Source organism: Gymnoscopelus microlampas (genome assembly GCF_963454915.1).
Source record: "Gymnoscopelus microlampas genome assembly, chromosome: 8".
Taxonomy (NCBI): Eukaryota; Metazoa; Chordata; class Actinopteri; order Myctophiformes; family Myctophidae; genus Gymnoscopelus; species Gymnoscopelus microlampas.
Window position 1 is genome coordinate 36,096,102 of NC_139945.1, and position 12,673 is coordinate 36,108,774.

The following is a 12,673-nucleotide window of genomic DNA, read 5'->3' on the forward strand; positions in this document are numbered from 1 at the left end:
CGATTGCCTGTTGTCTTAGCAGTAGCTCACACTGGATTACTTATAAAATAGCCTATGAGATAAAACATGGTTCAATCGTAGATTACAGGTTACAGATATTTCTAAACCTTATTCTCTAGTCGGTGAATGGCTCTAGAATAATGTAATATTTAGTCTGAACAGTGTTAATTGTAATTTGTATTTGGACATCACATCTGTGTGTGTGTGTGTGTGTGTGTGTGTGTGTGTGTGTGTGTGTGTGTGTGTGTTGTGTGTGTGTGTGTGTGTGTGTGTGTGTGTGTGTGTGTGTGTGTGTGTGTGTGTGTGTGTGTGTGTTGTGTGTGTGTGTGTGTGCGTGCACGTGCGTACCACATCATGAAGAGTACATGTGAGCGTTTGCTTCCCCCATCTCTCCTCTCTGCTGTTATAATTCTCTGTCCTCCTGTCATTCTGTCACCTTGGAGAGACACCTCTCCGTCTTCTGGATCCCTCTATCCTTCACAACCATGTCCCCCACCCCCCCCCCATATCTCCTCTCTCTCTCTCTCTATCTCTCTCTCTCTCCTCTCTCTCTCCCCCTCTCTCTCATCTCTCCCCCCCCCCCCCCCCTCTCTCTCTCTCTCTCTCTCATCTCTCTCTCTCTCTCTCTCTCTCTCTCTCTCTCTCTCCCCCCCTCTCTCTCCTTCCCCCCCCCTCTCTCCCCCCCTCTCTCTCTCTCCCCCCCCCCCTCCCCCTCCCCCCCCCCCCACTCTCCCCCCCCCCCCCCCCCCCCCTCTCTCTCTCTCTCTCTCTCTCTCTCTCTCTCTCTCCCCCTCTCATTCTGTCCTTGTTCATACCCCCACCTCCCTTAGGGCCCCCTCTCTAAATTCTCCCTTTTCTCAATCCCCCACTCCCCACACCGCCCACCCCATCTCTCACACTGTCTTCAGTTCTCTGGGGTTTCACTCAGAAACACATTAACCCTTCACACCCTGGCCTACTTCACACAGCACACCTCTCACGTTGTCTATCAGGCAAGGACACACGCACACACACACACACACACACACACACACACACACACACACGCATGTGTGTGCGCGCGCGCACACACACACACACACGCACACACACACACACACACACACACATGCACCACCCACCCACATGAAGACACACAAACTTAGATACAAAATGATACAAGCACGGCATGCCCACACAATCTGTTCCCTTCACTACCCATTAGTTTCAATGATTATGATATTGATGCTGTCCAGTTGGGGCAAAGAGACATCTGATAGTACGGCTAAAAATACCACACCTCCTCACATTACTGTTTTACACGCGCGTGCACACACACACACACACACACACACACACACACACACACACACACACACACACACACACACACACACACACACACACACACACACACACACATACATACCGTATGTTTACACATAAACCTCTTTGTACAATCAATTGTGCTGTATAGGCATTTTGATATACATGCTTGTCTTTGCAAACTGAAATCATGTAATGAACCATTGTACTATAGTAAATAATAAACATGTAAATATAAGCATAAATTGATAGGCCAACAGTAAGAAATATGAATATTATGTGATAGAAAACTAATGTTGATACATACCTATTATACACTACCTATTAGCTAGGTTGTTGCTTATTACAGTAGAAAAACATATACGTAGATGTATATGGTATAATATACATATACGTATGTATATGTATACTACTATAGCATTATGCTCACACAGGGATGTTTTTACAACATACACACCCACACAAACACATTCACGTTAAGATGTGGTAAGGAAACATTGTCATGATAAAAGGAAAAGAATCAAGGAAAAGAGCTGAGCGGAGAGGCTGTGTAGATGGGAGGGGCTTTAAAAGGAGGTGTGACGTCTATTTATGAGGTTCAGGGGACATGCTTCTACAGCGCAAAATCCTCAGTGTTCATTTAGAGCGTTGTGGCTCAGAGTTAAATTAACACTGATGGTTTTGCTGTGTGGATATTGAGAGTTAATTTATCCATTTGTATCTCAGAGGGTCCATTTGTTACGTTTGTACACTCCCAGAGTTATAGGCTTTTTACAGTGTACTGACAAGGTAAATAACCAGAGAAAACCCATTTGCAAGTGTCCCATTATAAACATAATGGAATATAGTAAGTGAAATGATATTTCCAAAAAGGAGTAAAGACCGTTCTCTTCTTCTCATTTCGTGCCATGTAGCATGATCGGTGACATGGATAACTGTCCAAGCACAAACCTATGGTTACGTATAGCGCAGGGATCTGCAAGAGCCACTAACATGAACATTTTGAGATAACCTGTTTTCAAGTTTCCGAACAAATGAAAAGGACCCAAAATCCATGCAACACCATTTGTTTGCAACTCCAACACACGTGCCGTCAATTTTCTTCACCTATATTCGCATGTACAGTACGAGGGTCACTGAAGTCACGTTAGCTAAAATAATGTTTCAGCACTTTGAACTTTCCAGTCACAAGCCTGCTTCTCTAATCTTAGTATTTGTTTTTAACCCATAGGATATTGCTCATTTATTAGTTATAAGCAGCCCAGTCTGCACGTGTCTCCTCTCTTCTTTATATGGCTGTAAGATCCCTGAGGAACTAGTCCTGACAGCAGGAGAGAAGAAAAGAGAATGGCAGAGAGAGAGAGAGAGAGAGAGAGAGAGAGAGAGAGATGTTGAGCTTAAGAGCCATTTAAAAGAAAGCAAAGTCATCACTAGCGCGATTACATAAACAGGATAGGAGATGAGCATGGAGAAGTATAGCCCCTACGGAACCTCTCCCTCCGCTGTATAGCTGTATAGCTCCGAGATGAGGTCCCTCGTTAGTCTCATGCCGTCTGTTTTCGAATGGTCGCACATTTTCCCACTTTACATGTTTCTTACCCTTTCTGCACATCGTATCCAAAAAGCAAAGCATTTCTGCCACTCTCTCAGATGTTTTAAGTTTTAGCGGACCATAAAAGCTATCCAACGGGTTGAAGAAAGTATTTAATTTGCCTCGGTTTTCATCCGGTTACATGGTTTTAAGACATTGCGCAAGAGTTGCGCCCATAGAGATAACATTACTGATTCCCCTACTGGTCAAATGTTGAATTGCATCTTCTAATGCAAAATATTATGGAACCCGGATGAAAACCGAGGGAAATTAAATACTTTTTTCAACCTGTTGGATAGCTTTTATGGTCCGCTAAAACTTAAAACATCTGAGAGAGTGGCGGAAATGCTTTGCTTTTGGATACGATGTGCAGAAAGGGTAAATGTAAAGTGGAAAATGTGCGACCATTTCGAAAACAGACGGCATGAGACTAACGAGGAACCTCATCTCGGAGCTATACAGCGGAGGGAGAGGTTCCGTCGGAGCTAGGAGAAGTAAAGTGATGAGGAGAGATGAGAGAGGAGGGAGAAAGGGTAGGGAAACACTAAGGAGAAACTAAAACCTGATCATTGGTGTCGCGAGCCAGAAATAGCCAATCAATGAGCCCACAATAACTTGCATTGCTATGCATTGTTAGCTTGTACCCTCAGCTATTTTTGGCACATGCATGGCACTGTCAATCAACGGAGTATAAACTGCATCACCAGGTGTTGGTGAGACATGATGAGTGAGAGAGTGAAGAGGTGAAAATGGTCAAGAGGTCAAGAGGTGCGTATGTGTGTGTGTGTGTGTGTGTGTGTGTGTGTGTGTGTGTGTGTGTGTGTGTGTGTGTGTGTGTGTGTGTGTGTGTGTGTGTGTGTGTGTGTGTGTGTGTGTGTGTGTGCGTGCGTGCGTGCGTGCGTGCGTGCGTGTGTGGGGTGTGTGTCTGTGTGTTTGCAGGGTGATAGGCTCAGGGTGCGTTTGGAAATACACTGCGAGAATCTGCTCCAATTTCAGTTAAACAGTCAGAATAGATACTCATTAACTAACTTGCTATATGTGTTGTATTCATTCAGTTCATCCATGAATAAAATGATTCTTATGATTATTACCTGTTTCGCGCCAGCTACCTGGGGAGCTTTCAGTCAGTCAGTCAGTCAGTCAGTCAGTCAGTCAGTCAGTAGTTTGCCTGGGGTACTGTATCTCTAAATGGACCTGAAGTAACCACTTCACCATCTGTCCCCCAGCTTACTTCCACTGGTTCTTTCCATAATTATCATCAGTATCCATCAGCTGAACAAGCCACTAGGATTCCAGTGGTGTGGTGTTGTACTTCAGCAAAGACGTCTGGTACAGAAGTTATACAGTAATAGAGGTTCCGCTTTAATATATGATACTGTATGTGCTACAATCTAACCCACCACACACACACACACACACACACACACACACAACACACACACACACACACACACACACACACACACACACACACACACACACACACACACACACTGTCCCATGTGCAATGTGATCTTGACCAGTGCAGCATAGAGGGGAGGGTTTATAAATAGGCCCCAAGTGTGTGAGTGACACCGCAACAACAATCTGAGAATTACACCAGCTGTCACTGCAAAGTCACCATAAGCAGTTCAGTGAGCGTCCAATCCCACACTGCTAAATCCTGAGTGTTCATTTAACACGGAGATTACACAAATTGACCCATTATTAACTCTCATAGTTAAATTAACATTGAATTTGCAATGCCAGTCCAGGAGTGAGATTATGAAAGTTTTAAATTTGTACTATTAGCTTAGCCAACAGTAATCTCCGACGACACTGACCAGGGCCTGCATCTTTTCTGTACAACATGTCCAGTCGGTCGTTCGGTCGGTCGTTCGGTCGTTCGGTCGGTCGGTCGGTCGGTCGGTCGGTCGGTCGGTCGGTCGGTCGGTCGGTCAGCCAGCCAGTCAGTCAGTCAGTAGTTTGTCTGGGGTACTGCTGAATGGTTGATTGCATGGGTTTGTGGTCATGAAGCAGATCTAAAAGATCTAAATTACCTCTTCCCTTTCATAGACTTTCTTATGATTTACACTGCTTTCATCTCCTATACCTCTCTTCCCCATCCCCACATTCCTTCTCCCCCCCACCTCTCCCTTTCTTTTTCCTCCTCCACTCACCCTTCGCCTTATTCCTCTCTTTCGGTATTCCTCTGTCCTTCTCGCATCAATTTTCCACTCTTGCCACACCCCTCTTCCTTTTCTTCACACTACTCGTATCTTTCAATCTCTCCTATCAGGACACTTAACAGCTTCATTTGTATCCAATCAATGTCTTTTAAAATTTGACATTGAGCAGATGCTGTTATCCAGAGCGACTTACAAGTGTGAAATCATAGTAAGCAGAGAAAGCTTGAACCCTTGTCAACAACCAGGTAAATAGTCACTTAAGTAGAGTTCAGAGAACAGTGTAGTGGCTCAAATAATCTGGGGTACCAGGTAAACATAGCATCTACATAACGATGGTTACGTATGTAACCACGGTTATGTGAGTGATTGGATCACTCCAATCGTCTTGCAGTGATCTAGCACGCCTTGAAAGGACACGAGGAATGAGGGTTTGTCGCATAGGTATTTGGGCACATTTGTACCACCGCCCCCTAGCCGCAGTACACCACTGTATACGGAGTAATCTGTTAGTCTACCTCGGAAACCTCCGCCCGTGATAGTGTGATGTACAGGATATGGGAAGCAATCGGAAGCCAATGAAGGGAACGTGGAGGCTAATAAGGAGGCTAATAAGGAGGGAGTTAGTCAAGCCTAGAAATGACTGAGGCCTGGATACGCAGCTGGGCAGACTCTCCTTGGTGAGGAAAGGTCTCATCTTTCAGATATTGTAAAGTGTAAACATACAGGAACGAGTGACCGCTTGGTGTCCTGACTATTCAGGACAACACCCAGGCTCTTTGCAGTTGTAGTGTAATAGAAGCCACCAGGGAGTTGTTGAATGATCTTGCAGGGGCAGGACTTACCTGACTACAAGAGAAGCTTAAGCTGTATTCAGATATGAATACCGTTACATTGTTGGGAAACTAATTAACATAGGTTGCAGGCATAAGCAGTGGGAGAGGGGTTCTCACATGCCCTTTTTACCGATACAGTGTATATATATATATATATATATATATATATATATATATATATATATATATATATATATATATGTTTTTGCCCCTGTCCGTCCGTCCGTGTGTCTGTGTACCAAAGTCGTAATTTACGCATCCTACGTGGGTCACGTTTTTGTTCCCCATTCAGAATTCCCATAGACTTGTTTAATATCGCGTCAAATAAGAACTGTGTTCCAAAAACATACAAATGGCGAAATGAGCACGGTGGTTTGACTCAGAGTCATAGGATATGAAGCATCAACTGACGGCAAGAAAACGCTAATGTTACTGCCGCCGAATTAGTCAATTTTCTCCAGAAACAGACTGTATCAAATATGAGTGACTGATTATGGTAAACGATACAGAGCCACCTCCCTGACAATATCGCTGATAGAGTTAATCTCGTTATCATAATTATCATAATTTGTCTAGGGTCATAAACCTGCTTTAAATGTCAAATTAATATAAATGGTGTCATATTGGCCTAATCCAGTCATGTTAAATGCTTCTATTCTCCTATTCTCATGTCTCTTTATGCAAGGTCAGGCAACTGGCTACAGGCTTACTGTGGCTATCTGTTGGCTCCTCAAGTTATGTCAATATGGAATGTTTTGAGAACACTTCATCTCTGTGTTCTTTCTACGCTAACCCTTCTTTCAGTGACCACTAACCAGTGACCGGTCAGAGCCGAGGTCAACGTGTTGTTTGAGACATTTGGACGCTGTTTGTCCAAAGATATGTCACACCATCATCTTCATCATCTACCATCCTCATCTTCATCATCTTCATCTGACGACAACTAGCATCATCACTCTCCACCAATGTTCCATACTCTCTCTGTCTGAATAGAAATTACAATATTTCATTATACTCATGGCTGCTTGTCTCCGGCTGAATTTTCTTTGTCGCCTTTATGAAAGTGTCTGGTACTTGGTGTGGGTGATAAGGAAAATACAGCTCTATCAATCACCGAGACAGTTTGTTTATTTTTGGACCACAATACTTATATGAGACGATTTTAAGATTGCCCAATGTTATTCTCCATAGAGAAAATAGCATCCAATTGCAAAATAGGTGATGAAGGCTTCAGCAGAGGTATGGGGGCAGGTAGAGGGGGTTCAAGGAGGAAGGAGAAGGTGGAAAAGAGCAGTGGTACTCAGATATTTTACTTAAGTAAAAGTAGCAATACCACAATGTAAAAATACTCTGTAACAAGTTAAAGGCCTGTGTTCAAAATGTTACTTGAGTAAAAGTACAAAAGTATTGGCATCAAAATATACTTAAAATACCAAAAGTAAGTTGTTGTTTTTTGCTGGAAAATAGCAGATCTACAAGCTCGCAACAACATCCATGAGCTTGTAGATCGGCTATTTTCGATTAGTCTATGTATAAAATAGGGCTAAAGTGGTTAATGTATGTTTTATAATATAATAACGTATATTTGCAAAGTAACTAGTAACTAAAGTGAAAGTGGGAGAAAGTAATCTGACTGGCCCATCCTGCACCACCTTCCTTTCAGCAGCCCTGAGACAGCTCAGCTCTGAGAGTTTCAGATATTCCAAGGAGCTGATTTGGCATTATTTACTAATACCAAATAAAAACTAACCAACTAAGCGTTGTTTCATACTTTTACATGCAACACGTTGTGAGCTCTTATATTCTGTTTAGTTGTTTCGGCCTAAATAATCTGCCTCTGTATTGGGAAATGAGTGCACAGTGTACAAAGTACTGATATGGTAAATAGATAAATACAAAATGATTTACTTTTGTAATGTTGTATATTTTTGCAATAATAGTGTGCGGTTGTTACAAAATACCAAGGTACACCTGGACTTGTCTCATGGCACATCGTTTGGGAACAACTGTTCTCCAGCAGTATGCAATGAATTCTATTCTATTCAGAGTTAACTCATTACATGTTGCTGTCTGTTATATGGGGTATTTGTTTGTGTGCAGGTGTGCCCCAAATAAATATTGCTATACATTCAGAATGAACAACAAGAGAAAATGACATGATTCTAAGTCTCTGTCCATTTTGTCTCACCACTATCTCGCTCTGTGTCCTTTCAGGGGTGTGGCGTGTTGATTGCTTGGAGCTCTCCACGGGGAAAGTACCTTATATCGAGGCGATGAATGGTTCTACGGTTCTGATTCCCTGCACCTACGCTTCCTGCATTGGCATCAAGAACCTTGCTTTTACCTGGCACTACAATGACAATGGAACACGCATACCTGTATGCAAGTTAAAACACATATACAAAAAAAGTTACTTTGAAGCTGTATGTCAATTTGTATGTTAGAGTGTGTTACTACAATTTAACTAACACAACTGCAGTGGCTGGAGGTGGTCTCCCTGCATTTCTATTGAGACATTATCCTGTGGCCAGGTACAGCCGCTATACCGGTTGACAAGAGGTATTGCATGAAATTCAAAGGGAAATATAGCTGCAAGCAGCAATAAGCGGGTTCGAGGGATAAGGCAGAGGCAGGAAGAGAGAGAGAGAGAGAGAGAGAGAGAGAGAGAGAGAGAGAGAGAGAGAGAGAGAGAGAGAGAGAGAGAGAGAGAGAGAGAGAGAGAGAGAGAGAGAGAGAGAGAGAGAGAGAGAGAGAGAGAGAGAGAGAGAGAGAGAGAGAGAGAGAGAGAGAGAGAGAGAGAGAGAGAGAGACTAATGAGGAGTGAGTGAGGGCAGGCAATGGTTGTGAGTTTCGGGCCTTGGCCGTTTGGCATAGCCCTCTACCATATTGCCGAGTTTCGTAAAAGGTTACCACACGGTTAGGCCAGAACTACAAAAACGGCGGAAGAACAAGAAAGCCAAGGAATGCAATAAGGCTTTGAGCCTGATAGGCCTCGAACCCTTAAATATCTCACCTTCCCAAACAAGCTCTCCTTTGTAGCTCAACTCAGCTCAACTAGAAATGTTGGCGCTCGCGGCAGGTACCTGGATTTGTATTCTTGGGAGGACGGGTTTCTTTGGGAGCTTTAGTTAGCCTAGTGTTGTTTTCATTGTGTAAAATGTTGAGGTGATGCGCAACTTATAGACTTGACGTGTGTGTGTGTGTGTGTGTGTGTGTGTGTGTGTGTGTGTGTGTGTGTGTGTGCATGTGTGCATGCGTGCATGCGTGTGTGTGTGTGTGTGTGTGTGTGTGTGTGTGTGTGTGTGTGTGTGTGTGTGTGTGTGTGTGTGTGTGTGTGTGTGTGTGTGTGTGTGTGGGAGGGTGCAGCTTGCTGAGGGTACCATTGCTGATGAAAAAACGGAGCCCGAAGTCACTGTGGACATCGAACATCCACGTGTGGAGTTTGTCGGCACGACAAAGACCAACAACATCTCCATCCTGCTGTGGAACATCACGTTTGACGATGATGGACAATACATCTGCTTTGGCAAGAACCCAAAAGAAAAGGGCCGCAACCACAGTGCTATCTTCACTCTGATAGTCGTGGATGAATGTGTGTAATATGCAAGCACGCACGCACGCACACACGCACGCGCACACACACACACACACACACACACACACACACAGTGTGAGCTTGTAGATTTTCAATGTGTCATGGTTAAACAAATGAGATCCATATTGTGTCTAGAGATGCAAAGATGTGTTGTGGGCATGTAGATCTGCTTTATTTTTATACTGTATGGACTACTGTATAATGAGAGGGCCAAAATAGAGTTACCAGGTTGAAAGTAGTTAAGTTCACACACATATTAATATTTAGAAAGCACAAGTGATTTCATAAAAAAAAAAAAAAAAAATTAAGTGAAATGAAAAGTGCATAATTGGTAATGTTCATTTCTCTCCATCTCACTTCCTCCCTTGCCTCATCGTTGTATTTGTCACCCTCTCCAGTGAAGGTGATTGATAACACTCTGACGACTATCATCGTCTCTGTGGTGGGCGCGGTCATCGGTTCAGTGATCCTCATCATGGTGATCAAGTCCCTGGTTATCCACTTCCTGTTAGGTAAAGACGACGAGAAAAAGTAAGTAGACCGTTTAAAACCGAGAATGATGGAATAAATAACCTCTGTAGGTTGTTTTCAGAATCAAAATCAGTATCATCTGTTTATTTTCTAAGTAAAAAATAAATATGTATTATGATGCCGTGATGACAATGCATGTATCGTCTAATATTGAACAGACCAGAAACATAGCAATGCGTTGGTTTTGTACAGTATTACATATTGCCCAAATAAGATACTGCTTATACTGATACAGTATAGGATAGGTGCATTAATATAAATAGCAAGAACAAGGAGTTGTTCAGTGCTGGATATAAATCTAGTGTTATAGTTCAGTGTTGTATACGGTTCAGCTGTTCCGTGCAACTGCCTTTGGGAAGAACCTGTTTTTGTGCCTGGTTGTGACAGTCCAGAGTAGTAATAGCGTAGCCAGATTATGTAGGGGCTGGAACTGGGTGGGAACTATTCAGAAATGTAAAAAATAAACTTCAAGTTAGATCCAATGCAAAGACTTTAGGGTGGTCATTCATATTTTGATGGTATCAGGATTCGCTATAGTCTCACATAGCTATAGTGGCTATGTGAGACTAGTCAGGAGTCACTTCCCAGAGGGGAGAACTTCAAAGAAACATGATACATTCTCTGGGGGCGGCCCCAACATTTGCCCCCTATAAAAGTTGTGTATAAATGTTCACCTCGGTTCTCTTGATCTCCCTGCCCTCCAGTAAAGAGTGCCTGGTGAGCTCAGGGAATGACAACACTGAAAACGGAGTTTCAGGAGCCAAAGCAGACAACAAAGGAACACCAAAGGCATGAACACAACGAGTATGTCTGTCTGTATGTTTGTATATATGCCAGAAAAAAAGATAAAACACAGTTATTAATGGACAGTTTTACCTTACTAGTGTCTAAGCTAATAGAAACATGTCACATGTATATTTTAAATCATATGCTTGGGATTTGAGAGGTATATCATGTGCAGAAGTCTGGATCACACTCGCTTAAATAGCAGCCCATATGTAACACAGCCTGTGTTATCAAGCCCTGTTTGCATTTCTTTGGCAGCTCTCATCTCTGTTCTACTGCAGAACCTCATTAGTCCTCAACCCTGTTCTATACAGTAGTGCTCACGGTGCAATCCTCAGTGTTGGTTTTACCTATCGAGTGTACAAATGGGTAAATCAACACAGAGGATTATACTGTGAACTGTTCACTTTGTACTTTCTTAGACTTCTCTCCCACCATGCAACGATGCTGGTTAGCATTACGCAATAAAATATGACATTCAAATTAAATTAAATCAAACACAAAGGTTCAGGAGAATTCCTGGAAGAGACCCTGACTGAATCTTTCCGAGACTCACTGTCATTTTGGGTCATTCAAAAACCCAGCAAAGTACAATCAATATATAATTACAACTAAAGTGTAATTTCCAAATTTCACAGAAACTTTATAGCATCAAAAGTCTCACAAGCCATCTCTATAATGTCTCAGGGTATACCTAAACTAAACACACAGCCAGGCCTATAATGAAAAAATAAAAATACAAAATAAATAATAAGGAGGTGAATGAGGTTCTGTTGTAGGCCACAGCCCCTTACTCTTACTCTGAGTCAACCTTGGACCCAAACAAACTCTAACATTAACAGAACCACACCATTAATCTGCCATGATCAACTGCCGTGAACCTGTGACCAACCAAGTGCCACAAATACTGAACTATGGCACAGACAACTCCTAATCCTAACCATTACAAGTTTCAAAGGTGCATTCAATGAGGTCTGTTGTTTTGTAACATATGCCAGATATAGACATAGCAAGCATAGAAAAACATGTCATGTTAAACAAGAGGGTCCACACATTATGTAAATGAACAAACAGACAGGGTGGGAATTATGCTTTGAACATAAAGCAAGCAGCACTGTGCTGGCCATAAAGTGTCATATTTACTATGCTTACCATTACAGGCATCAAAGCACCTGTTGAATGCACCTATGATTTTTACACTTGATTTTTAACAGAACCTGACCTGAACCACTGCCATGGTATTCTGACCTTAATGTTTACTGCAGGGTCCTGGTTTGACAAAGTTACAGAGGAGGGTCTGGGAGGGAGCTCAGCCAAGACTCCGTTCTAGCAAACTGTGACCTAGCACAGTGGTTCCCAATCTTTTCTGGATTAGGGCCCACTTGAAAATCTTGAAAGTCTTCACGGCCTATACCCATTGGACCAGCCAATTGGTTGCCCTTTTAGGATTAGAATGAATGGGCAGAAGTCTGACATGGCTACTTGTAGTTGGAGTTAGCTAGTAGGGATGTAACGATACCAAAAACTCACGTTACAATGATATTGTTACATCCATATAGCATTACAAGCTTGGGCTGCTGAGGCGAAGGATCCAGCTCTGCACTAGTTTGATTGTTTTGCTTTAGATGTAACACAGGTGCCTGTTCTGCTTCTGCTCCCTTTGCTGGTGGGAGGATATAAACACAGAAAATTGTTTTAAAAAGAATAGAAAATGAATAACAACCGACCCTAACCCTCATCAAGACAATCCCCTGACAGCCAAGTTCCCTGTATAGTAGAAATGAATTTACTTTTATCATGCTGCTTCTGCCTAAATAACCAATGCATTTTTTGCATGTGAGCATTTTTATATATTATACTGTAT

General features: G+C 42.6%; 1 protein-coding gene across 1 annotated transcript in view; it reads left to right on the forward strand.

The window, feature by feature from the left end:
• The window catches only part of LOC311050130 (sodium channel regulatory subunit beta-4-like), an 18,547-nt gene extending 6,474 nt beyond the window's left edge, over positions 1–12,073 (forward strand). Inside the window, exons 2-5 of the mRNA XM_084064095.1 lie at positions 8,112–8,275; positions 9,264–9,489; positions 9,891–10,023; positions 10,728–12,073. Of these exons, the coding sequence (XP_083920221.1) occupies positions 8,112–8,275; positions 9,264–9,489; positions 9,891–10,023; positions 10,728–10,818 (614 nt within the window). The 3' untranslated portion in view covers positions 10,819–12,073. The remainder of the gene's footprint in view (positions 1–8,111; positions 8,276–9,263; positions 9,490–9,890; positions 10,024–10,727) is intronic.
• Positions 12,074–12,673: the final 600 nt, after the last annotated feature.